The 26,755-nt window shown below is 43.1% G+C and overlaps 1 protein-coding gene across 1 annotated transcript; it reads left to right on the top strand.

The window, feature by feature from the left end:
- The first annotated feature begins 5,330 nt into the window (after positions 1–5,330).
- On the top strand, positions 5,331–23,622 carry LOC134947910 (uncharacterized). The gene is made up of 7 exons (XM_063935732.1): positions 5,331–5,387; positions 13,426–13,494; positions 14,960–15,832; positions 18,539–18,601; positions 20,541–20,801; positions 21,908–21,977; positions 23,215–23,622. Exons 1-6 carry the CDS (start codon positions 5,345–5,347, stop codon positions 21,937–21,939), a joined length of 1,341 nt encoding a protein of 446 aa, XP_063791802.1. The 5' UTR covers positions 5,331–5,344; the 3' UTR covers positions 21,940–21,977; positions 23,215–23,622.
- Positions 23,623–26,755: the final 3,133 nt, after the last annotated feature.

Genomic DNA, 26,755 nt, shown 5'->3' with positions numbered 1-26,755 from the left:
TGTGATGTGTTTTCCGAAATCCTGGGAACACGTTACATTGTAATGTGAGTACTGGATGTACAATACTAGTTTATGTTCTCAGTGGACTTTGGGGGTGATTCAGACCTGACCGCTGGGCTGCTAACTTTGCTGTCCTGCTTTCAGATAGTCGCCACTCAAAGGGGAGGGTAAATTCACCGTGCAAGTGTGCGATCCCATGTGTACACCAAGCTGTAAAAATCCAGTGTGTGCAATCTGTGCGCAGCCCAGGACTTACTCCTACAGTGCAATCAGAACAGGCTGATCGGGGCCGGAGCTGACGTCACACACCCTCCCTGAAAACGCTTGGGCACTCCTGCGTCTTTCCGGACACTCCCAGTAAATGCTCAGTTATCACCCACAAATGGCTACCTCCTGTCAATAACCTTGTGAACGCCCATGCGATCAGAATTTTCGCACTATCCTATCACTGACTGGCAATGCCCGTTGTTGTTGTCCGACGCGCGTGCGCATTGCGGTGCATACTCATGCCCAGTTATGACCTGAACGCCCGCTGGTCAAAAATGCCCAGCAGTGATCAGGTCTGAATCACCCCATTTGAGTACGTTTGATACCATAAGTACCCATCAGTAATGTAGACAGAAACAGTTGTAGACAGAAATAAATCAGTATGCACAAGGGAGGGGGAAATTCAATTGTGGGCAAAGGGTGCAATTTGCCATTGCAGCAGCATAGAAACGGGCAGCTCTCACCCTGAATGTGCACAATTATGTACGCTAGGGTCTGTGAACAAAATTGTGCGAGTCTGAGCTGTCTCACAGGTTGCCGCACTAACTCGCTGGGGCGAGAACATCACCTGCAATTGAATGTGCCCCTAAGAATCAAGTTGACACAACAAGAAAAATGAGATTTATTACAAAAAAAAATGAGTCTGATAAACAAAGAGAGACAGAAGACAGCACCGTAGATAGGAACAAGTGAGACCGACAGAGAAGGAGAAAGAAATATGTCAGACTATGGGGGCCATGTACTAAGCAGCGATAAAAGTGGAGAATTTAGCCAGTGGTGAAGTTGCCCATGGCAACCAATCAGCTGTTCTGTACATGTTTATAGTATGCAAATTATAAATGTTACGTCAAACCTGATTGGCTGCCATGGGCAACTTCTCCACTGGCTCACTTCTCCACTTTTATCACTGCTTAGTACATGTCCCTTTATTAGAGAAAATGAGACAAACAAAAATAAGTAAAAGACCTGATTGATACATTAGCAAGTACAAATGGGACAGACTGATGGACGCACATTGGACAGGTTACTCTAAATGACTTTACTATGGTAAGAAGCAGTGAGACCTGTGGATACAAGAACCAACCAGGACTGATACAGAATAAATCAATGAGACTGACATAGAGTGACACAGGCATAAAGGCAGCATGGGGAGAAAGTAGTATCACAAAGCCAGTGAATCACTCTCCCTCCACCCTATAACTGCTGGGTAGCATGTTTTGGGATAGAAATAAGCCAGAGCCATAAACAGTCGCACCCATGGGTGTATTCTCTCTGCTCTCCTCTCACACCCTAGTGAGACATGCTTTGTCAGGCACATCCTAGGTTACCAGCCAAACCAGGAGATGTGAGATCTCCTCCCACTGAGCCCGTTCTATAAATATCATTGACTTGGTGATAAAGAGATCCTGTGTTCTGAGGAAGGTGACCCCCCCAGAAGCCAGGATGGACAAACTAGTTACCCCCGGGGCTCTCCTTTGCTGGGCTGCTGTTCTTTGTGTCTGTCGTAAGTATTATACATGGAGGGATGGGTGGAAAAGATAGAGGGTCAGTGAATGGGGTGTAATGGGGTTGTCTTTATTTTCTCAGTCACTGAAAGTATTACCCTATAAATATGTATTATGCAGGTAGAACAGTAACTTTTTTGAGTCTGTAAATGTACTTTTATACCCATCACTCCAGAGATCTGGAGAACACTACAATACTATAACACTGGGCTACCACATCCTGACACTGGACTACCACTCATCTTTCAGTCATCTAGACTTCCCGCGTCCTCTCTATCTCAGTTATCCACAACTGTATTTAATTTCATGTGTAAATAAGTAGTATAGTTACTCCCAAAACCTCAGAGAGTAACTACAGGTATCTGCAATACATTCCATCTGCAACTTCCTACTGTGCATGTCTGAATCTTTCCGTAGCAAGTAACTATCCTGCTCGTATGTTAATGACACTAAACAAGGACACTTTACTTTCTAGGCCATCTAGAAGGTCATTATTAAAAGGTCCAAATGTCCGGGGCCATTAACTTTAGCTTAGTACAAGTACATTCCATTAATAACTGTCCTATGTCTTCTATGTTTTAAATATACTTCTACATACCTTACAGAAGACTATCTTCTAGCGAATATATATTTTCAGTTATATGATTTTGCAACTACCCTATTAAATAGATGCTTATTTTGTACACTATCACATTGAACCCAAAGCTTGTGCAGCTTAGTAAGAGCCTTGTCCTCTGTCCATGGTGCTGAGAGGGAACTTGGACTGAAGAAGCCTTCACTTCTCCCCGTATGAGTGTAGTGGAACATGCTGAACTATTGCTCCTGATTCAGTTTATGAGGACTCCTCATCCAGACTATAACAAAAGCCACCAGTTGAGGGGGTTTATGGAGGAGTTTCCATGTTAGGATGTGTATTTATTGCTTTGGTCCTTGGAACCTGGAATGATAGTCAGCAATGTGACATCTGACTGCCAGACTTGAAAATAAAAATGTTTCCGCCTAGGAAGGGGAGATTTTATAATATAAGAGTTTATTTACCATGTTAATGTTCCAGCCTAAGGGGTTGAGAGTTATCAAATTGTGGAGAGTGATAAAGTAGAGAGAGATAAAGTACCAACCAATCCGCTCCTAACTGTGATTTTACGGGCTGCGTTTGAAAAATGTCAGGAGCTGATTAGTTGCTACTTTACCTCTCTCCACTTTAGCCTGTGAGTTGCAGGGACCAGCGTGATTCCAATGACTTAGCTCATAGGCAATATCAGGTTGGTTTTAAATTGATGCTACTTTAAACCCACTGGCTAAGTCTCTGGCTTTTACATACGGGGCTAAGGGTGTGTCATATCAGCCAAGTGTGAGGGACAGTTTTAGAGGGCAGTTTTCTGGTGATTTATATAATATAACTTGGAGGATATATTCTGTTGTTTAATAACTTGAATATTCCTCTGTCTAAACTTGATCTTCAGCTGTAAAAGCATTCTGTATGGAGTTGGGGATTATGGTTATAGCATGCAGAGCCTATATTCCTGTGCCAAAAAATTAATTATGTGCATTCTTGAACTATAATTCCTCGCTTGCAACGGCTGCAATGTACTTTGCCAAATCTGTGGAGGTTATCATATGTTTCTATATGATGATAATCTACTAGTCAGTCAGTCACTCAGTCTGTCTGCATGTCTGTCTGTCTATCTGTTTGTTTATCTATCTATCTATCTATCTATCTATCTATCTATCTATCTATCTATCTATCTATCCATCCTAGCTGTTATTTTATACGGACCCGGTGAATGACTCTCTTCTCCCAAGGCAGTCCTGGTGGGAGACGTTGTGGCTTGCGCAATGAAGAGGTGGTACAGCCATACACAATTATTATGTACAATTGCTCTGTACATACAGAGTGTTTTGCACGCTGACGGCCACTAGCTGGCACCTGATGGAGCAATTCAATTGATGGAGCAATTCAATTGTTGCTCCATTCAGGCGCACACAGCTGTCAGCGCTGACTTAACTGTTGTGTTGTTTCATCATTTTGACACAAACGCACACACACAGAACAATGGTATATACACACACGGGATCCGGTCTGAAGGTCGACACTGCCTAGGTCGACAATGTTTAGGTCGACCACTATAGGTCGACAGTCACTAGGTCGACATGGATGGAAGGTCAACAGGGTTTCTAGGTCGACGTGTGCTAGGTCGACAGGTCTAAAGGTCGACATGAGTTTTTCACATTTTTTTTCTTTTTTTGAATTTTTTCATACTTAACGATCCACGTGGACTACGATTTGAACGGTAATCTGTGCCGAGCGAAGCAGTAGCGGAGCAAAGGCACCATGCCCGAAGCATGGCGAGCGGACCCGGTGCACTAATTTGGGATCCCGGTCACTCTACGAAGAAAACGACACAAAATTTTTTATTAAACCTCATGTCGACCTTTAGAGTTGTCGACCTAGCACATGTCGACCTAAACATTGTCGACCTAGATACTGTCGATTTGATGAACCACACAAACATACATGTATGTGTATATATGTGTGTGTGTGTGTGTGTGTGTGTGTGTGTGTGTGTGTGTGTGTGTGTGTGTGTGTGTATTTGTATGTCTATTTTCTTACTTCTATTTAGCATGCGATACTTTGATCATTTTGCACACCTATTTTGTAAATTTAGAGAATACTGGTTGCAAGTTTGTACCGTTAGATACAGGCAATACAATTCTAGAAGTATTAGAGAACAAATGCATTTGCAACATATTTTGGAAGCTTACCAAAAGCAGTTTATGAATCATACAAATTAAGGAATGACAAAGTAGTTACATGTTCTTACTCAACTTTCTAAAAAGTTCTCAGGCACCAAAACAGATGTTAAGCTCTCTTGGGCAAGGAATTAGTAAATTCCTGCATAGTTTGCACTTGTGTAAAATATTGATTTAGCTGGAATTAAAGAGGTAGAAGGGCATTTGTCACCACAAAACTCTTAAACCAGTTTGATAGTAGCTTCCCATGTCATATACAGTATATCCCTGTCATTATATACTCTGTGCTGCTGGGGCCCCTGCTTCTTTCACTATATAACTGTGTCTGTGCACTGTACTGAACTAAATTCCCTCCAACAGTGGCAGATTCAATTAGCTGCAGGGTGTCCGTACCCTACGCGTTAAACCCCAGAGTGCACGCTTAACATGAATTTTCCTCTCAGCCTCAGGAGCTGCAAGGAAAAATCCACAATTTATTCTCCCTCTGGGGCTTACCGTATTGGGTGGCCCATACATTATGGTCACTTAACCCGGAGTCTGTGGGTTAAAAAGACGTCAGCCGCGGGTTTACTGCTGGAAATATCCTAATAATTGAATAGCTCCGGGCATTAAACCCAGAACTTTAGCTGCTGATAATTCAATCTGCCTCACAGACTCTTTTTATATGGTGAATGCAACTTATTGATAACTTAAAATATATATATATAATTGACACCAGTGTATAAATGACGGGGCCAGTTCTGCTCGAGGTGTTCTTAGAACTCTGTGAAATGGAATGGTGAAGACTTGTTTTTGTGTCCATAGATGCTGTTCCATCACCGATGTATTGCAGGAGCCCCACCTACTCACTCACAGGTGCTTCTGGTAAGTTATGACATCATTACCGGTGTGCATCAGCACTAACATTCTGTACAGCTTGAATATAAAAGTAGTCTTCTAAAAAAATCTAAAACACTGAATTTACTGTTGCTCGAGAAATGGAGACACATTGTAATGTTTGATTAAATAATGTTTTCCTTGAATTAAAATATATCCTTCTGGAGAAGTGGTAGTAATGGAGAGGCTATGAGGAATCATGGCTGAGTGGGCACGAAGGCATGACATTATTCCTGTGATACCTAGACCCCTCTAGGAACTGTATGATACATCCTTCGCTGGAAGGTGCCAGTCTGACTACCCTTTATACCCGCCCTGAAAATCACGCCTGTTACATATCTTCTATATCAGCAATCCCCAGGCAACTCTTGAAATTGTGCTACAGTGTGGGCAAGCCTCTTTCTTGGCATCCCTGTCCTAAATTGGCATAGGTGTGGCACATACCAGCTGGCAGTCTCTCAGCTTCTGCATAACTTCCAGAGGAGTGGGAGTATCTGGTTTAAGATTAACTGGGTCATGGTGGGGGCTTTTTGTAAATAATTCTACAGAACCAAGACCCCTAATGAGAAGCTTTTCACAAGGAAGTCTAAATTTGATAAAGTCACAAAATTGTAGTAATAATCCACATGGGCCAGATGTAATGGCACCCGTGTTCGGCGGCCGTGCAGGTTGCCTGGCAAAACGTAAATTTTTTTTTAAAGGGTCAATCGCTGACAAGGGATGGTTTTGCCTTGTAAGTGATTGCTACTTTAAAAAAAACATCCGAGTTCGGCCGACATCACCCCCGGCCACTGAACTCGGCTGTTATCACATCCGGCCATGTTTTACAGTCCAATACAATTGCACATTTTCTCACCAACATTTCAATAATTTTTTAATCGATATTTCCACTGTCTGGTGTTCTAATCACAGACTATTAGTTAAACGTGTTTTATGCCCTCCTGTCTTAAACTAGTAATCACCACATTGGACTGTACCGGAAGTTGCAGGAGAATCCCAATTTTTGGCGTAGGCAGATCTCCTATTGAAGCGGGCAGGACGGGTACATAGGGGTCTATTTACTAAGCCTTGAATGGAGGTAAAGTGGACGGAGATAAAGTACCAGCCAATCACCTCCTGTCATTTTTCAATCCCAGTATGTGACATGACAGTTAGGAGCTGATTGGCTGGTAGTTTATCTTCGTCCACTTTATCTCCATCCAAGGCTTAGTAAATAGACCCATATGCGGTCTATTCAGAAAGCAGTGAAAAGAGTGGAGGAGTGAGCCAGTGGAGAAGTTGCCCATGGTAACCAATCAGTGTCGAGGTAACATTTATAAAGTGCATTCTATACAGTTATACGTAGGAGCTGATTGGTTACCATGGGCAACTTCTCCACTGGCTCACTTCTTCACTGCTTAGTACATCTCTACCTTATAGCATTCATGACACTGAGGGGTCTATGTACTAAGCCTTTTAGAGAGATAATGTGGATGGAGATAAAGTACCAGCCAATCAGCTCCTGTCATTTGTAAAACACAGCCTGTAACATGGCAGTTAGGACCTGGTTTGTTGGTACTTTATCTCCATCCACTTTGAGTCCCTATTGGCTCTAACAGGCTCTAAGGACTCTGGAACCGATCCGGCCACCGAACTTAATGACCTAGTTGTGTGGCCAAAATAATAAGAATTTACTTACCGATAATTCTATTTCTCATAGTCCGTAGTGGATGCTGGGGACTCCGTAAGGACCATGGGGAATAGCGGCTCCGCAGGAGACTGGGCACATCTAAAGAAAGCTTTAGGACTAACTGGTGTGCACTGGCTCCTCCCCCTATGACCCTCCTCCAAGCCTCAGTTAGGATACTCTGCCCGGACGAGCGTACACAATAAGGAAGGATTTTGAATCCCGGGTAAGACTCATACCAGCCACACCAATCACACCGTATAACTTGTGATCTGAACCCAGTTAACAGTATGATAACAGAGGAGCCTCTGAAAAGATGGCTCCCAACAATAATAACCCGATTTTTGTAACAATAACTATGTACAAGTATTGCAGACAATCCGCACTTGGGATGGGCGCCCAGCATCCACTACGGACTACGAGAAATAGAATTATCGGTAAGTAAATTCTTATTTTCTCTAACGTCCTAAGTGGATGCTGGGGACTCCGTAAGGACCATGGGGATTATACCAAAGCTCCCAAACGGGCGGGAGAGTGCGGATGACTCTGCAGCACCGAATGAGAGAACTCCAGGTCCTCCTCAGCCAGGGTATCAAATTTGTAGAATTTAGTAAACGTGTTTGCCCCTGACCAAGTAGCTGCTCGGCAAAGTTGTAAAGCCGAGACCCCTCGGGCAGCCGCCCAAGATGAGCCCACTTTCCTTGTGGAACGGGCTTTTACAGATTTTAGCTGTGGCAGGCCTGCCACAGAATGTGCAAGCTGAATTGTACTACAAATCCAACGAGCAATAGTCTGCTTAGAAGCAGGAGCACCCAGCTTGTTGGGTGCATACAGGATAAACAGCGAGTCAGATTTCCTGACTTCAGCCGTCCTGGAAACATATTTTCAGGACCCTGACAACATCCAGCAACTTGGATTCCTCCAAGTCCCTAGTAGCCGCAGGCACCACAATAGGTTGGTTCAGGTGAAAACGCTGGAACCACCTTAGGGAGAAACTGAGGACGAGTCCTCAATTCCGCCCTGTCCGAATGGAAAATCAGATAAGGGCTTTTACAGGATAAAGCCGCCAATTTTGACACGCGCCTGGCCCAGGCCAGGGCCAACAGCATGACCACTTTCCATGTGAGATATTTTAACTCCACAGATTTAAGTGGTTCAAACCAATGTGACTTTTGGAACCCAAACTACATTGAGATCCCAAATTGCCACTGGAGGCACAAAAGGAGGCTGTATATGCAGTACCCCTTTTACAAACGTCTAAACTTCAGGGACTGAAGCTAGTTCTTTTTTGGAAGAAAATTGACAGGGCCGAAATCTGAACCTTAATGGACCCCAATTTCAGGCCCATAGACACTCCTGTTTGCAGGAAATGTAGGAATCGACCCAGTTGAATTTCCTCCGTCGGGCCTTACTGGCCTCGCACTACGCAACATATTTTCGCCAATTGCGGTGATAATGTTTTTGCGGTTACATCCTTCCTGGCTTTAGATCAGGATATGGATGACTTCATCCGGAATGCCTTTTTTCCTTCAGGATCCGGTGTTCAACCGGCATGCCGTCAAACGCAGCCGCGGTAAGTCTTGGAACAGACAGGGTCCTTGCTGGAGCAGGTCCCTTCTTAGAGGTAGAGGCCACGGATCCTCCGTGAGCATCTCTTGAAGTTCCGGTTACCAAGTCCTTCTTGGCCAATCCGGAGCCACGAATATAGTGCTTTCTCCTCTCCATCTTATCAATCTCAGTACCTTGGGTATGAGAGGCAGAGGAGGGAACACATACACTGACTGGTACACCCACAGTGTTACCAGAGCGTCTACAACTATTGCCTGAGGGTCTCTTGACCTGGCGCAATACTTGTCGAGTTTTTTAATCATGTGGACGACTTCTGGGTGAAGTCCCCACTCTCCCGGGTGGAGGTCGTGCTGAGGAAGTCTGCTTCCCAGTTGTCCACTCCCGGAATGAATACTGTTGACAGTGCTATCACATGATTTTCCGCCCAGCGAAGAATCCCTGCAGCTTCTGCCATTGCCCTCCTGCTTCTTGTGCCACCCTGTCTGTTTACGTGGGTGACTGCCATGATGTTGTCCGACTGGATCAACACCGGCTGACCTTGAAGCAGAGGTCTTGCTAAGCTTAGAGCATTGTAAATGGCCCTTAGCTTCAGGATATTTATGTGAAGTGATGTATCCAGGCTTGACCCTAAGCCCTGGATATTCCTTCCCTGTGTGACTGCTCCCCAGCCTCGTAGGCTGGCATCCGTGGTCACCAGGACCCAGTCCTGAATGCAGAATCTGCGGCCCTCTAGATGATGAGCACTCTGCAACCACCACAGGATGGATACCCTTGTCCTTGGTGACAGGGTTATCCGCTGATGCATCTGAAAATGCGACCCGGACCCTTTGTCCAGTAGGTTCCACTGGAAAGTTCTTGCGTGGAATCTAACGAATGGGATTGCTTCGTAGGAAGCCACCATTTTTACCCAGAACCCTTGTGCATTGATGCACTGAGACTTGGTTCGGTTTTAGGAGGTTCCTGACTAGCTCGGATAACTCCCTGGCTTTCTCTTCCGGGAGAAACACCTTTTTTCTGGACTGTGTCCAGGAACATCCCTAGGAAACAGAAGACAAGTCGTCGGAACCAGCTGCGATTTTGGAATATTGAGAATCCAATCGTGCTGCCGCAACACTACCTGAGATAGTGCTACACCGACTTCCAACTGTTCCCTGGAACTTACCCTTATCAGGGAATCGTCCAAGTAAGGGATAACTAAAATTCCCTTCCTTCGAAGGGATATCATTTCGGCCATTACCTTGGTAAAGACCCGGGGTGCCGTGGACCATCCCTACGGCAGCGTCTGAACTGATAGTGACAGTTCTGTACCATAACCTGAGGTACCCTTGGTGAGAAGGGTAAATTTTGACATGAAGGTAAGCATCCTTGATGTCCCGAGACATCATGTAGTCCCCTTCTTCCAGGTTCGCAATCACTGCTCTGAGTGACTCAATCTTGAATTTGAACCTCTGTATGTAAGTATTCAAAGATTTTAGATTTTAGATTTAGAATCGGTCTCACCGAGCCGTCTGGCTTCGGTACCACAATAGTGTGGAATAATACCCCGTTCCCTGTTGCAGGAGGGGTACCTTGATTATCACCTGCTGGGAATACAGCTTGTGAATGGCTTCCAAAACTGCCTCCCTGTCAGAGGGAGACGTCGGTAAAGCCGACTTTTGGAAACGGCGAGGGGGAGACGTCTCGAATTTCAATATGTACCCTTGAGATATTACCTGAAGGATCCAGGGGTCTACTTGCGAGTGAGCCCACTGCGCACTGAAATTCATTGAGAACGGGCCCCCACCGTGCCTGAGCTTGTAAGGCCCTAGCGTCATACTGAGGGCTTTGCAGAGGCGGGAAAGGGTTTCTGTTCCTGGGAACTGGGTAATCTCTTCAGCCTTTTTCCTCTCCCTCTGTCACGAGCAGAAAAGAGGAACCTTTTGTCCGCTTGCCAACAAAGGACTGCGCCTGATAATACGGCGTCTTATTTTGAGAGGCGACCTGGGGTACAAACGTGGATTTCCCAGTTGTTGCCGTGGCCACCAGGTCTAAAAGACCGACCCCAAATGTCCCCTTTCAAAGGCAATACTTCCAAATGCCGTTTGGAATCCGCATCACCTGACCATTTTACTGGTAGAATTGGACAACGCACTTATACTTGATGCCAGTCGGCAAATATTCCGCTGTGCATCATGCATATATAGAAATGCATCTTTTAAATGCTCTATAGGCAATAATATACTATCCTTATCTAGGATATCAATATTTCCAGTCAGGGAATCCGACCATGCCAACCCAGCACTGCACCTCCAGGCTGAGGCGATTGCTGGTCGCAGTATAACACCAGTATGTGTGTGAATACATTTTTGGATACCCTCCTGCTTTCTATCAGCAGGATCCTTAAGGGCGGCCATCTCATGAGAGGGTAGAGCCCTTGTTCTTACAAGCGTGTGAGCGCCTTATCCCCCCTAGGGGGTGTTTCCCAACGCACCCTAACCTCTGGCGGGAAAAGGTATACAGCCAATACTTTTTAAGAAATTATCAATTGTTATCGGGGGGAAACCCACGCATCATCACACACCTCATTTTATTTCTCAGATTCAGGAAAACTACAGGTAGTTTTTCCCTCACCAAACATAATACCCCTTTTTGATGGTACTCGTATTATCAGAAATGTATAAAACATTTTCCATTGTCTCAATCATGTAACGTGTGGCCCTACTGGAAATCACGGTTGTCTCTTCACCGTCGACACAGGAGTCAGTATCCGTGTCGGCGTCTGTATCTGCCATCTGAGGTAACGGGCGCTTTAGAGCCCCTGACGGCCTATGAGACGTCTGGACAGGCACAAGCTGAGTAGCCGGCTGTCTCATGTCAACCACTGTTTTTTTATACAGAGCTGACACTGTCACGTAATTTTCAACAGTACATCCACTCAGGTGTCGACCCCCTAGGTGGTGACATCACTGTTACAGACACTCTGCTCCGTCTCCACATCATTTTTCTCCTCATACATGTCGACACAAACGTACCGACACACAGCACACACACAGGGAATGCTCTGATAGAGGACAGGACCCCACTAGCCCTTTGGGGAGACAGAGGGAGAGTATGCCAGCACACACCAGAGCGCTATATATATATATATATATAGGGATAACCTTATATAAGTGTTTTTCCCCTTATAGCTGCTGTATGTTTTAATACTGCGCCTAATTAGTGCCCCCCTCTCTTTTTTTAACCCTTTCTGTAGTGTAGTGACTGCAGGGAAGAGCCAGGGAGCTTCCCTCCAACTGAGCTGTGAGGGAAAATGGCGCCAGTGTGCTGAGGAGATAGGCTCCGCCCCCTTTTCGGCGGCCTTATCTCCCGTTTTTCTGTATATTCTGGCAGGGGTTAAATGCATCCATATAGCCCAGGAGCTATATGTGATGTATTTTTTGCCATGTAAGGTATTTTTATCATGTTTTATTGCGTCTCAGGGCGCCCCCCCCAGCGCCCTGCACCCTCAGTGACCGGAGTATGAAGTGTGCTGAGAGCAATGGCGCACAGCTGCAGTGCTGTGCGCTACCTTATTGAAGACAGGAACGTCTTCTGCCGCCGATTTTTCCGGACCTCTTCGCTCTTCTGGCTCTGTAAGGGGGCCGGCGGCGCGGCTCCGGGACCCATCCAGGCTGGGCCTGTGATCGTTCCTCTGGAGCTAATGTCCAGTAGCCAAGAAGCCCAATCCACTCTGCACGCAGGTGAGTTCGCTTCTTCTCCCCTTAGTCCCTCGATGCAGTGAGCCTGTTGCCAGCAGGTCTCACTGAAAATAACAAACCTAAACTAAAACTTTCACTAAGAAGCTCAGGAGAGCCCCTAGTGTGCACCCTTCTCGTCGGGCACAGAAATCTAACTGAGGCTTGGTCCTTACGGAGTCCCCAGCATCCACTTAGGACGTTAGAGAAAAGGACAATACTTTCCACCTCTCAAATATATTGCTATATAAGTGCCGGTTTAGTAGTAGCCTAGTGGTGTTGCCCATAACAACCAATCTTATTAAGGCTTTTATTCACCTGTTAAATCTCTGAAAAGGATACTTATGATTTGATTGCACCCACATGCAAGCACCGATCACCCTGGTTTATTTCCAATTCACTGGATGTTCGGCAATGCAGCACTAACCTGCGCCCGCCCACCAGGCTGCCACACAGCTCCTCCTGTATAAAATAATGATGTTTGCTGGGTTGAAGGAGATGGTGGAAGCTGGGACAATGGAGGAGAGGTGCCCTCTTAAAAAGAAGAAAAAAAAGGCAGACTGGAACAAAACCTGATATATTGCAAAATGAATGTTTCTTTACCGTGCATTTGATCTAAGGAAACTTAAAGGGTGTTATCAGGAAAATATGTATTTTACATGTTTTGTGTAACATTAAATCTGATTAAACTTGCACTTGATTTATTATACAAAATCCAAAATTATGGGTAGTTTCACAGCTGTAGGTCCTGTTCCACCCCTGCATAGAACAGTTTTTAGTGGAATCCCCAGAGGCTGCTCTCTGCAGCAGTTTTCCCAGGACTATCTGAACCAACAAATCAGTAATGCTCGCCTCCATTATATATGGCGGATGGGGTGTGTGAGCAAGAAAACTACATCTCAAGCCATAACCTCTTAGCCACTGGGCTTCTCCCTGGGAGTAGTGGTAGACTGGTAGTGTAGCCTCTAGATGCCTCTTCAACTCGTATTTCAGGTTTAATGGGCCCTTCTCCACTGTAGATTTACTCTACACACTTTAACTATTTTAATGTTTTGTTTTTACCCTCCATTTCCTGCAGACCCCATGGCCAAGTTTCCTGTGTGTGATGGAACACCTGGATACACCCAAATATCAGGATTCTCTTCTGGTAAGTGTCCGGCAAATCTCCGGGATGGGTAGACTGATAGAGACGTGTCCTCATACTTCCAGCATTTGCGTTATATGGAGTAAGACACTTGGCATGACTTAGATGCGACACCATGGACGAGTTTCGTACTTTTACAGTTTAGAGTCTTTTTTTGCATTGCAGCTGCATATCAACAGGCTGCAATGTGCTGGGGACTATATGTGCAATTTTTTGGCAATGGTGACAATGTAAATTCTCACAGTGCTGCATGGCAGGATGAATGGCTCTGCTCAGTCATATTGGTCCCCGGCTCAGATTAGTGTCTTTTTTGCATGACTATAGCCCACGCATCCACTAGTGGTATACAGGTTATACAAACTTTGTGGTTTTATTGCATTAGCAAAGGCACGAATCGTTTACCGAGTCAAAGCAGGAAGCAGTAGCGAGGAGATGTGTGAACATCTCGGCTTCCGGACTGGGGGAGTGAACCTCCTCCCCCCTCCAGCAATCCCTGTCAGACCCCACAGTGCATCAGCCTAGTGCCTATATGCTGTGTCTCACTGCCCGTCAGGATCCACTGGGCATGCGCAAGATCTCCCATGCAGCCCAGAGCCCGGCACCCGCAACAGCCACAGACAGTGGCTGAGAATGAGGCAATGGCACCTACAGCTGGTCGAAACCGATAGCTGCAGGTGTAGGAACGGTCAGTGCCACTGACCATTATTACATTGCCCAGCACATCAGCACTATCTTAGAGAAAGCAGCGGCGATAATGATGCATAGCCACATTAATACATGGGGGTGAAGCAATATCAGCGCACATAACGTGCATTAATATCACTTCCCCCCAATCATACATGTACCCCAAAGGACCAACCAATCATCCCCTAACTGTCATTTTTCAAATACAACCAGTAAAATGGCAGTTACTAGCTGATTGGTTAGTACTTTATCTCTCTCCAAGGCTTAATACAAATACCTCAAATTGAGTATAGTATTGAGCAAAAAGTAGCATGCCGAAGGTTAGTCACATTTTTCATTGCATGCTGAATGGGGTTATTTAGCGTTATTTGAGGATCGGTACATGTGGCCACTTCTGTAGCTCCATTCTCCGCTACTTTTGTACCTTGGCAATGCATTGGCTCAGTTACTTGATAGGTAAATTGAATAGTGGCTCAGCTCACACTACAGCTGCCTCCAGCCAATGTAGGCAGCCGGTACACATTAATGTGACGTTGCAGGAGGAGATATAGCACTTTCCTACATTTCTAATGGCCAAGTAGGAACATTTAAGGGGAATTAGAGTTATTGTGAAATGTAAATTTAACCATGTTGAGTAATTTGTATTAAAAAGATCATTGTAATCATAAGGAAAAACTCAAAAAGTAACACCTGGAAAGTGTTCCAGGGATAACGTGGGAAGATAATTGGGTGGAACAAGGGATTTTCTATATCAGTATCACACCCTTTGTCTTGGTTGTTGCAGGTCAGGGCGGATCTTTTGAGGGCTCCTTTCAATCTGCGAGTGGAGGAAGCAGCTCCCATTCCATAATAAGTGGCAGTCAGCAATCTAACACTGTGATCCATGGAAATAGCATGTCAGGTGGTGGCGGCGGCGGTGGTGGTGGAAGTTGGGGAGCTGCTGGAGGAGGAAGCCAGTTTGGACAAAGCATTTCTTCTTCTGGATCAGCTGGTGGAGGAGGAGGTTCACTTTCATCATCAGCCGGTGGAGGGGGAGGTGTTGGTGGCTCATCTCAGCAAAACACTGTAATAGCATCAGGGAATTTTGTCCCTCCACGTTTAGGAGGCGGAGTAAGTGGAGGCTCCTTCAGTCAAATCAGTTCATCATCTTCTGGATCAGCTAGTGGAGGCTCATTTGGAGGATCTGCAGGTGGAGGTGGAGGCTCATTTGGAGGATCCGCAGGTGGAGGTGGTGGCTCATCTCAGCAAAGCTCTATCATTCTTGGATCGGTGAAGTTTGTCCCTGCACATGGAGGAGCGGTTATTGGAGGAGGAAGTGGAGGCTCTTTTGGTCAGAGCAGTTCATTTTCTGGGTCTTCAAGTGGAAGTTCATTAGTTGCAAGCGGTGGTTCATTTTCTGGATCAGCAGGCGGAGGTGGAAGTTCATTTCATGGATCTGCAGGTGGAGGCGGTGGTTCATTTTCTGGATCAGCAGGCGGAGGCGGAGGTGGAGGTTCATTTCATGGATCTGCAGGTGGAGGTGGTGGTTCATTCTTAGGATCAGCAGGTGGAGGAGCTGGTTCTTTTCAGCAGATCCATACTGGAGGTGGAGGTGGAAGCTCCCTTGGCAGTGGTTCCGCCACCGGAGTTGGTTCATCAAACACAATTAGATTACCAGGTAAATTAAAATATGTATTTCTCCTTTGCATATTCTTCATATTAGAAATATATTTTAAAATTGATTTTACAAATGAATCTTCGCTAGGGTTAGGTCAGTCCTTTCTGCATTTTCCAAAAAGAGTGCAAAATTTGATACATCAATCGGACACTTGCCCAATCAGTCCAATTCTAGTTGTTATGAGTGAGAAAACATTAAAAACAATTTGAACCTTATTAAAAACAAGATTTGTTTACACTGCTACTTTTTAATTAAATAGTTTCAATTTCCTGTAACATTAACAGAAGTGAAAGATAAAAATAAACACAGTAAAATAATTTATTAATAATAAAAAAATACATTAAATATACTCTGTATGTATGTACTGTATTTATATTTCTCCACTCAGAACGCAAATGCTTATTGCCACTGTAATAGGCACCAGGTGCCATCAAACTCCATAGTAAATATGCAATACAATAGCAGCACTCACATAAGGAGGATCAGGACAAACACAATGGACCTCATTCAGTAAGAATTGCAATTTCTGCTAATAAGTAGTTGCTGCGATCAGATAGTTGCCCCCCAGAAATAGAGAAAAAACGCCCATTTCAGAAATTGCGCCTGCATCGCAATATGCGGGCTGATTGCAAAACCATATGCAATTCCCGGAACATAGAAGATGTTCCCTATCTGCGCCAGGCAAGGTCATCCACAATTCTTGGGACACAAGAGGCTGGAAGTGGTCATCGCTGACGTCAGAGGCCCTCCTTAAAACCGCCTGGGCACACCTGAGATTTTTTAGACACACCCAGAAAATGTTAGGTTTCCACCCAGAAATGCCGGCTTCCTGTCAGTCAAACAGCAGCTGCATTGCGATCACAATCTGTACACAATTTTTGTCACTATTTTTGCTCAGACGTGCATAATGCGAACGCTGCGCATGTGCAGTCGTTCAATAATTGGCCAGATTGCGATTCACAAATTTTGCAATCCTAACTGAATGAGGTCCAATGTGCTGATCATAATATTTATGTGCTCGTCCCGATCCTCCTTATTGGGTTAGAGTGCTGGTGTTTATATATATATATATATATATATATATATATATATATATATATATTGGAATAGCGACCCATCTGGTGATACTAAGAAACCTTTTATATATTTACATGATATTAATATGATTATATATACATCTTGAACAATGATGAGGATGATTCAATATACCGAGTCAACCTTGTATATTTTAATACACAATTTTATTAAAAATACATAAAAATATTTAAAATTCACATTTGTGTCATACAGTATTCATTTGTGACAAAAGATACTTATATTCACTGTGCTTTGTATTGGAACAAAGTTTTCCATTGTTTTCAAAAGTTTTCCATTGTTCCATCTACCCATAATACTATAGCACCGCCAACGCGTTTCGTCCTATATGACTTCCTCAGGGGTGATTCTATTCTTTTGTAAATCAAGTCTAATGGATAAATGTTTCACGCAATTTTCACCTTTTAGACTTTAACATGATATAATGATGTACGGTCCACATGTCAGAATCATATGCCAGGATCAGTAGTCTGGCCTACATATTTTTTTGCCAGAGTCTTGATTCAAATAGAGCAAAAGGGTTTCTCCTACCAAGCTGCATGTGGGACATTTATCCATTTCACTTGACCTACAAAAGAATAGAAACACCCCTGATGAAGTCATATAGGATCAAACACGTTGGGTGATGCTATAGTCTTACGGGTGGCTGGAACAATTGAACACTTTGATGGAATACAAAGCACAGTGAATAGAAGTACCTTCTGTCAAAAATGAATATGATACAAATGTGAATTTGAAATATTTTATTGTATCTGTAATAAAATTGTGTATTAAAACTTACAAGGTGACTAAGTATATTGTATCACCCTCATCATTGTTCAAGATATATATATATATATATATATAGAGAGAGAGAGAGAGAGAGAGAGAGAGAGAGAGAGTGAGTAATTATATAAAAGGTTCCTTAGTATTCTTGGCATCACTATTTTATTGTCCCTTGTCGGCAAATGGCATTTTGGAGTTAGCAGCCCTTAAGATAAAGTTGTAAACTAATTATACAGGGTGATTCAAAAGTCGCAGTACACCCGTTTGTTTCAGAAACTGTGCAGGAAATGGGAAAACTGAATACTCCAGTAAGGTATAGGTGAGGTAGGCAATCTATTAGAGTCTGTGCCGAACATGGGTGCCATCTTGAAATTAGCCATCTTACATCTAAGTCAGTTTTCCCATTTTCTGCAGATTTTGAAACAAAAGGGTGTACTGAGACTTTTGAATCACCCTGTATATAGATTTCAATAGATTTCAGCGCTTAACAGGTATAATTATTATTATATATATATATATATATATACACACACACACACACACACACACACACACACATTTAGATAGACAGATAGATACATTCAATTATTAAGGGTGTATAAAGGTTGTTCATTCTTTGTTTTGGCCAGTGCAAGAAGAAACCTGTTCTATTGGTTGTCTGAGCCTTTTAATTGGTAATGCTGTTGATGTTCTCTGCCTAAGCATTAGAACAGCGCTGTGGTCACAACACTGGATGAATTGTGCTGACATTAATTTAAGGAATATGTAAATTTGCTCCTCGTTTTAGCTAATTTTTCCATTGTAATTAAATAAAATGCATAATATTGTTTATTTGACTAATTACAGGGGGAATAAATCCAAAGGATGTACCAGTGTCCAAAGGCTGTAAGAAAACTTCAGGAGGAGGATGTAAGAATTGCACGTTTTTTAAGAAATGATGTAACCCTTTTTGCCATTGTTTAATACTACGAGATGCAAAAGGTATACAGAAGGAATTCTAGTACTATTAAATAAAAGGAGATCCGGTCAAGATACTGGAAGTCAAAATGCCGATGCTGGAATCCCGACACTGCTATATCGGACCCAACACACAAGCTGAAGACTTTCGGTGGCTGCAGCAGCCTGTCTTTGAGGCTGTATCATGTGCCCGATTCATAATTGTACGTAAACCCGATGGTTTATGATTTGTTCAGAAATACGATGTTTGGGGTCTGCGCATGTTCCATGTCGCTCGCAGCCCACTATCATCCGCAACATGATTGACATGCTGTGGCATTTAAGGTGGGGCGGCACCAATCACGTTTTTTCAAAACATGACGGGTCCTGGGACTGCGTCATTGGACGCAGACTTCCTAGACCCCGGTGTCCGGATCTTACGGCCAGTCTGAGCAAGCTTCATCTTACGCAGGCTGGCCGATGCATGTAACCATCATGAATCGCAACCAATGGTAGCAATGGTGATCAGACATAGCACTCGGCTCCTCGCTAATGCTAACAGGAAGCGTTTAACTTCTATAGGTGCCTCCAGCTGCAATAGAACTTTAATTAGACAGAATTGCGCAGTCGCTTCCTTGCGTCTGTGCAGCTCCATACAAACATGAATCTCGGCCCAATGTGCTTATAATCAGCAAGTACTGGCTTAACAAACGTTAGCCGATGTTCTAGGCCTCATGTTAATTTCATTTTTAATGTTAGTAAAAAACATATATATCTGATCTACTGTTTGCGGGTTTTCTAAGGCTCAGTGTAGGGTCCCCACTGTGTGTGCATGTGGCAAACACAAAATGGAACAAATGGCGGAAATTAAGCCGACACCAAAGGATATTTTCAGGTTTCCCCTCCCCGTGGTGTCTAGGGTGAGAACTCAACCTGCTGCCAATGCGTGGAGATTTAAAATCCCATAAATCACAGGTGGTTTATGACAAACCGCCCGCTAAAAGCTAATGTAATAATACATCAGGACATGTAATGTGGTGCTTCCTAAAATAGTGGTTTCCCGTTTGGTAAATCTTGTGGTTTGCAAACCTCCCAGTGAATAATGGTTTAACTAAAGCGTCCTTCATTGATCTTAGGAGGAAAGACGTCCTGTCTATGCATTATCTTCTCCATCAGAGTAACTACAGAAGATAAATACAGTGTCTCTAAATAAGCTAATCACTGAATGTAGGTAGTGCATAATGTGTAGATAAAAGTAAGTGAAATGCCATACCAGTTTATAACATTAAATATGATCTTTTAATGATGTGCTGGGATTGTATGCTCTGAGGTCCAGCCTGAGATCTAGTTGCTTCATATGGTATTATCCTGATATGTGCTTCATGATGAAACATTTAGTCCCAGATTTATCAAGCCTTGGATAGTGATAAAGCGCCAGCCAACCAGCTCCTAACTGTCATGTTACAGGCTGTGTTTGAAAAATGACAATTAGGAGCTGATTGGTTGGTACTTTATCACATGCCTAATGGAAAATATGCCACTGGTCTTAGTATGATATATTCATCGATTAAAAAAATCCCCAGGAGGAGAATAAAACCTTGGAGAGAGAGAAAGTGGAGAAGCATATATCAGTCTATGAAATGACAAAAACTCTACTTTATTTCACGCAAAGGGTTGATACATCTCCCCTCCAGCATTTTTCCAAAAGAAAGAGAGGCCTCATACAATCAATATATTCTTAAGAAATATTCTTCAACAAATGCATATTATCTGTATGGAGTGCATAATTAATTAACAGACATCAGATAATAATTACAACTCTCCAGTTCAAGTAGTGGTAATGCCTTCATTCTGTACTTTTGTAGACAGTCCTGTTTCTATCATTGTAATGTTATTTTTATAATTGTTCCAGCATCCAACATTGGAGGAACAGGTGGTGATTTCTCCCAGGTCTCCCAATCCCACGGACAAGGAGGTGGTGCAGGAGGAGGAGCAGGAGGAGGAGCAGGAGGTGGTGGTTTCTCCCAGATCTCTCAGTCCCAGAACCAAGGATCAATACATGGAGGTGGTGCTGGGGGAGGAGCAGGAGGTGGTGGTGGTGGTGGATTCTCCCAGATCAATCAATCACAAAATCAAGGCTCAATTCGACCAGGTGGAGGCAGTGGATCCTCAGGTAAGTGACAGTAAGGAGAACACGGATTCCATGTCAGACAACTACAGTATATCAGTTACTAGTCTTCTATAGCTTCCCAATTCTTTCAATTCTGAATTGTCAAATATATCTCTACTTCCCAAAGCAAAATAACTCTCACCATCATATTTTTGTCAAATATAGCTACATTTTGGAGTTAACATCAGCAGATAATGGTATCATTCTTATGATACTTGTTTTGTCCTGTAATATTGTGCCACTGTTTGAAGCCACCATTCGGGGGACTAAAATAATCCTTAGCAGAATGCAAGTTCATTAATTGGGGTCCCCTAAAATCCCTCTATGCCTCAGGTCAATAGATGGGATGTAGCCACCTTAGGAACTGATCAGAATAATGGCTGTGGCCAATAAGGATGCGCAGCAAACTCGCTTAAGACGACAAACTGTAACATCATATTCACACCATGAGCATCTGAAGAGTTTGCAGCCAAGCCGGGCTAAGTTTGCAGATGTGTTTGTCTATGGAACTTAGCCTTTTTTTGTGTGTAAAATCAGTAGATACATAATGTCCCAGGTTCCCAGTTCTTTGTATTTGGAATTAAACCTGAGTGGCTGTATTCATGGATCACCCAGCGGTCTATGTTGGAACTTACCAGTGATAATTAGTGGTATCATGTAATAGTGAGGAACCCAGATGAGGGTTCACTATAAATGCATTTGCATGGTTAATGATGGTAGGGAGATTTAGGTATGGCCAGCAATGGCTTTCTGCTGATAGTTTAAAACAATTCACCATCGATGTTAGAAACATTTGATGGCCATCACTAGGAAGATTTTAAGACCTTTACCTAGAACAACCTTGGAAATCTTTGGCTGTCCTTTTCTGTGGACATTTAAATGACAGCATGTCCTGTGTCCAAGGTAGCCCGTGAAATAAAAAAACATTCTTTACTTGTAAGTCTTTCAAAAACTGGCCTGGAAGGACCATGTTTATCTCATCCCATCTGAGACTCATACATGGAGAACGTAAAAGGTCTTGGGGAGTCTGTTAAACATATATTGCAAATTATGACTACTATAAAGAGTTTGTGTTTTCTTAAATGGGTTATTTGAATCTCTCTTTACAGGTTCTCTACAACAAATTGTACAGTCTGGGTGATAGAAGCTTGCTGGATTCTAAAGTTTATGCGTGAAGCGGTAAGTTAATGTGTGTTCTACTGTACAGAGGAGGGGGCTATGGGGGTCATTCCGAGTTGTTCGCACGCTAGCAGTTTTTAGCAGCCGTGCAAATGCTATGCCGCCTCCCACTGGGAGTGTATTTTAGCTTGGCAGAAGTGCGAACAAAAGGATCACAGAGCGGCGGCAAAGTTTTTTTGTGCAGTTTTAGAGTAGCTCAAAACCTACTCAGCGCTTGCGATCACTTCAGACTGTTCAGTTCCTGTTTTGACATCACAAACACGCCCTGCGTTCGCCCAGTTCCGAACACTCCCTGAAAACGGTTAGTTGCCACCCAGAAACACCCACTTCATGTCAATCACTCTGCGGCCAGCAGTGCGACTGAAAAGCTTCGCTAGACCCTGTGTGAAACTACATCGTTCGTTGTAATAGTACGTCGCGCGTGCGCATTGCGCCGCATGCACAGAAGTGCAGTTTTTTTGCCTCATTGCTGCACAGCGAACTAATGCAGCTAGCGATCAACTCGGAATGACCACCTATCTGTAGTAGTTACAGGAGTAGCAAACACAACCCTATACTCAATGACAAAGCATCATATGGATGCATGGACACTGTTTCATATAGATGTAATAACATTAAGGACTTGTACTGTATGTATATCAGTATGACAGAAGCCTCACATCACTATTCTGTCCTGTTCAGAGACCATGCTCTTTCCACTCTTAGGGGTAAATTTACTAGGATGGGAGTTCTATTTAAGATGGCATGTTGTAAATAGCAACCAATCAGATTCTACTTCTCATTTATCTAGCACCTTCTAGAAGATATAACCTGGAATCTAATTGGTTGTTATGGGCAACATCCTATATTAAATAGAACTCCCATCTTAGTAAATTTAGCCCTTAGTATTTGGCTTCCCGTCATTCCTCTAGTCCTATTTTGACACTACGCCTTTAACATGAAGTCCTACCGTCACTTCCTCAATAATACAAGGGGGATAGATTTAAATCATACAGTAGGTTCTCAAACTCTAAGTGTATGATTCAGAAATATAGGGCCTAGGTCGTTCCACAAGAGGGATAAGACCAGGCCCATACAATCTCTGCCCCATTGTGTAGGCCTGGTCTTATCACTCTTGTGGAACGACCTAGACCCTATATTGCTGAATAATACACTTGGAATGACCAAACTAACAGTGTCTAAGTCAGAGATCATAAGCGGATGACAATGTGTAGTAACAGTCTCTTTTATTTCACAGGAATATTCATCAATCTTCCGCCAACTGGCGTAAACGCTAAAAGTTTGAAGAGGTCAAAACCAAATAAATTGTAAATATTTATTTTTGTACAAATTCTCCTGTTTCCTGGATCCCATCTTCAGATTCCTGGTTCCCATCTCCAATTTCCTGCATATATGATGTATTTTCAGTGAGCCGTGTACAGATGGATTCCTTGACATATTACCTGGCTTGAGTCAGAATCGAAGGTGTTGTCCGATTAAGTCAGAATGGAAGGTGTTGTCCGATTATTTGTAGCCAAGCGAACAAGCTCCCGCCGAGAGCTATTTGTGCCAAACAGTGTGTGTTTTTGTATCTTTGTAATAAAAATTAATCTTATGTTTAAATATGGATATGTGCAATAAAACTTGCAGAGGATCTGTCATGAAATACAGTCTCATTGTATGAATTGTACACTTGCTTGTTATTTGGGCGTAGAGCATTATCTTACAGCGGAGATCCTAAAATTAGGATCATAGTAAAATTAGGATTATAGAAGCAAGGGGTGACCCAGTGGTCATACCAAGGGGATTTATCAACACTAAGGTGTCAACTCATCACTGATCATTGGTATATATCTGATAAATTACCCTCTACTATAACATAAAATAACTATTTTGTGAGTCCTGGGACCATGTAAGAGCAAAAGGCTGCATACAGTGTGCTTTTTATATAGGTGACTTTAGGAAAAGAGGAGGGGATCTCACTGGAAGTTATTATAAGTATTAATTAGTAAGAAACCAACCATATTGTAAAAGAAAGAATTTTTCTCTCTTATATATATATATATAATATATATAGGATGTTGGTGGTGCACCACCGAAGAGTCAATAATGTCCTGTTGGGAGTGCACCAAAGAGTCAATAATGTCCTGTTGGGAGTGCACCAAAGAGTCAATAATGTCCCGTTGGGGGTGCACCAAAGTGTCAATAATGTACAATATACTAACATACGAGAGTGAAAGAGAAACTCCTTTGTGACGCAATCTTATAACACAGAGAACAGATTAAAAATGTACATGTAATTAAAACAATGTACATTTATACCTTGTAGTGGATCTAAAATAGATTCTAGAAGAAAAAACCTCCAAAGTTATACATATTCTGGAAAAACAAAAGTTCTTATAAAAGAGCTGCTCTAATGAAGTAAACATTAAATGGGTATCACTCAACACTGGGGAATAACCTTTTTTTATAAGAACTTTGTTTTTTCTGGAATATATTTCATTTTGGAGTTTTTCTTCTAGAGTCTATTATGATCTGTTGCTGGTACTTGAAGACTGGAGTTGAGAACCACTGGGTTTGAGCAGTGTTTCTCAAGTCTCACGGAACCTTAACAGTGCATGTGTTCAAGGTAACCTCAGGAATAATTAGTACCACCTGTAGATCTATTTCAATGTTTCCCAATCACGGGCCTCAAGGTACACTAAGGCTGGGTACACATCTGACCCGCCATCCTGCCGACTGATCCAGGTAAATATACACACTTACTCGACGTGTCGGACCGGATACCCAGCTGGGCGGCCATTTGATTTGTCCGCCAAGCTGTGACGTCAGCCCCCCACAGCAAGTGTACGGGCGGTCAATGGATAGACTGTACACACAGCCAGATGGACCAATATACTGTATTGTATGTGAAGGTATATAGGCCAGCAGCTGTGCTGCATAGCTGGTGCGATAGTTCTGTGAACGTCGTCGTTCACAGACATATCGGGGGTACATACACACCATCGGGGTCGCTATATATATCGTCCATTCGAGTTCGAACGGCCTGTATATCGCCTAGTGTATAACCAGCTTAACAGTCCAGGTTTTAAGGACAGACATACTTGAGCACAGGTGACTTAATTAGCACCTGTTATTTTGACTTAACCATCTGTACTCAAGCATGGATATCACTAAAATCTTGACTATTACTGTACCTTGAAGATGGTGGTTTGGAAACAGTGATCTGTTGTGTTAGCCAATTAGCACAGCTATGCTCCCGCTAGATGTACTATATTAGGGTTCCGTGAGGACCGGGTATGAGAAACGCTGGGTTAGGACAATGCAATCACTTTGTCAGCTTTAAATGTTAAGTGTTGGCAGGCCACCATCACTTGGAGTCTGTCTGACCTCCTGTCACAAAATTAAGATGAACTTAACTCAGAGGTTATCAAACGCGGTCCTCAAGGCACACCAATGGTCCAGGTTTTAGGTATATCCTTGGCTCAGCACAGATGGTTAAATCTAATTGACTGTGGTGCTAATCAAGTCACATATGGCCAAGCATGGATGTCTACTAAAAACCTGGACCATTGGGGTGCCTTGAGAACCGTGTTTGAGAACCTCTGCTCAAACTAGAGAAACCAGGAAAAAAATACAGCAACAGCAAAGAGTTGGCCAATGGGAGATTCTAGTGGAGAATAAGAGGCTGAATGTGACAGGGGAGCAAATGATTAATAAAGGGAGTGTCATTGCAGCAACAACTCTTACAGCAAAAGAAGCTGAAGGCCTCTGGGGATGGTCAGAGTAAGGGACAGATTTATCGTGCTCTGTATTTTCCTCCTATAACTATCACAGCATGAAAAAATATTTGTCAAGACAATTCATTAAGATCTCTTGTTGGTACGGTATCTTATGTTACCACTACACGGACCAGTTCAAACCCAGCACTCATGGCCATCATAAACACAAGAAGAACATACAAACTCTGCATAGATAAGCCCTATTCAAAATCAAACACATGACCCATGTAAGACAGTCATATTAACCAATTTGCCGCCCTCTTTTTCATCTTAGTTTTAAAATACATGAATGTGATTGTTGGAACATCTCTGCAAAATTATGGACTGCCCCCCCTACTATATCAGCCTCCAATCTTCTGGGAAGGCCTTCCACTACATTTTGGAACATGGCTGCAGGGATTTGCACCCCTTTAGCCACAACAGCATTAATGAGGTCGGGGAGAAAGGCTTGGCTCGCAGACTCCACTTTGGGCTCAGGACCACTCAAGGTCTTTAGCACCAACCTTAGCAAACCATTCTTGGATGGATTTTGCTTTGTTCATTGCAGAGTCAGGAAAAGGCCTTCCCCAAACTGTTACACAACAGCAGCAGCAAAAACACCTTGGTTTATCAATGAAGTTAATGACTGAACATAAGTTGTAAGTGTCTTCTACGGGTTAATATCAGTCCCTTGCAGTAAAGCTAAAACCGGAAACTAAGACAGAAACCATGCTGCTTTTATAGGTGGTGTATAAATATTTTTATTGAGTTTCTATACACCCTTTCCAATCATCGTCATATTACATAATACTACATTAAGCAGTTAGGATTACCAGTATTATTTATATGTGACACAGTGTAATAGGAGGATTGCATTTACAGTGATATTGTCTATGATTACTGTTGTGTCATTAACCAGTTACTCTGGTTTTTGTTTTGCTTCTCCAAATTGATTCCACAAAGTTGGAAACACATAATTAGAATATCACTGTGTGTAGGTTGTAACATTAAGGGGTCACTTCACTGGAAGAAGTGGTC

The sequence above is a fragment of the Pseudophryne corroboree genome, chromosome 8, assembly GCF_028390025.1.
Source record: "Pseudophryne corroboree isolate aPseCor3 chromosome 8, aPseCor3.hap2, whole genome shotgun sequence".
Taxonomy (NCBI): domain Eukaryota; kingdom Metazoa; phylum Chordata; class Amphibia; order Anura; family Myobatrachidae; genus Pseudophryne; species Pseudophryne corroboree.
Note: the sequence above shows the minus strand (reverse complement) of the source record. Positions and strands in the feature narration are given on the sequence as shown.

What these genes read in the sequence shown, in the direction of transcription:
- LOC134947910 (XM_063935732.1), top strand. Translation starts at nt 5,345, where the DNA reads ATGTATTGCAGGAGCCCCACCTACTCACTCACAGGTGCTTCTG. An exon ending in AATATCAGGATTCTCTTCTG is followed by an intron (nt 13,495 to 14,959) that starts GTAAGTGTCCGG and finishes TGGTTGTTGCAG; the next exon opens with GTCAGGGCGGATCTTTTGAG. An exon ending in AAACACAATTAGATTACCAG is followed by an intron (nt 15,833 to 18,538) that starts GTAAATTAAAAT and finishes GACTAATTACAG; the next exon opens with GGGGAATAAATCCAAAGGAT.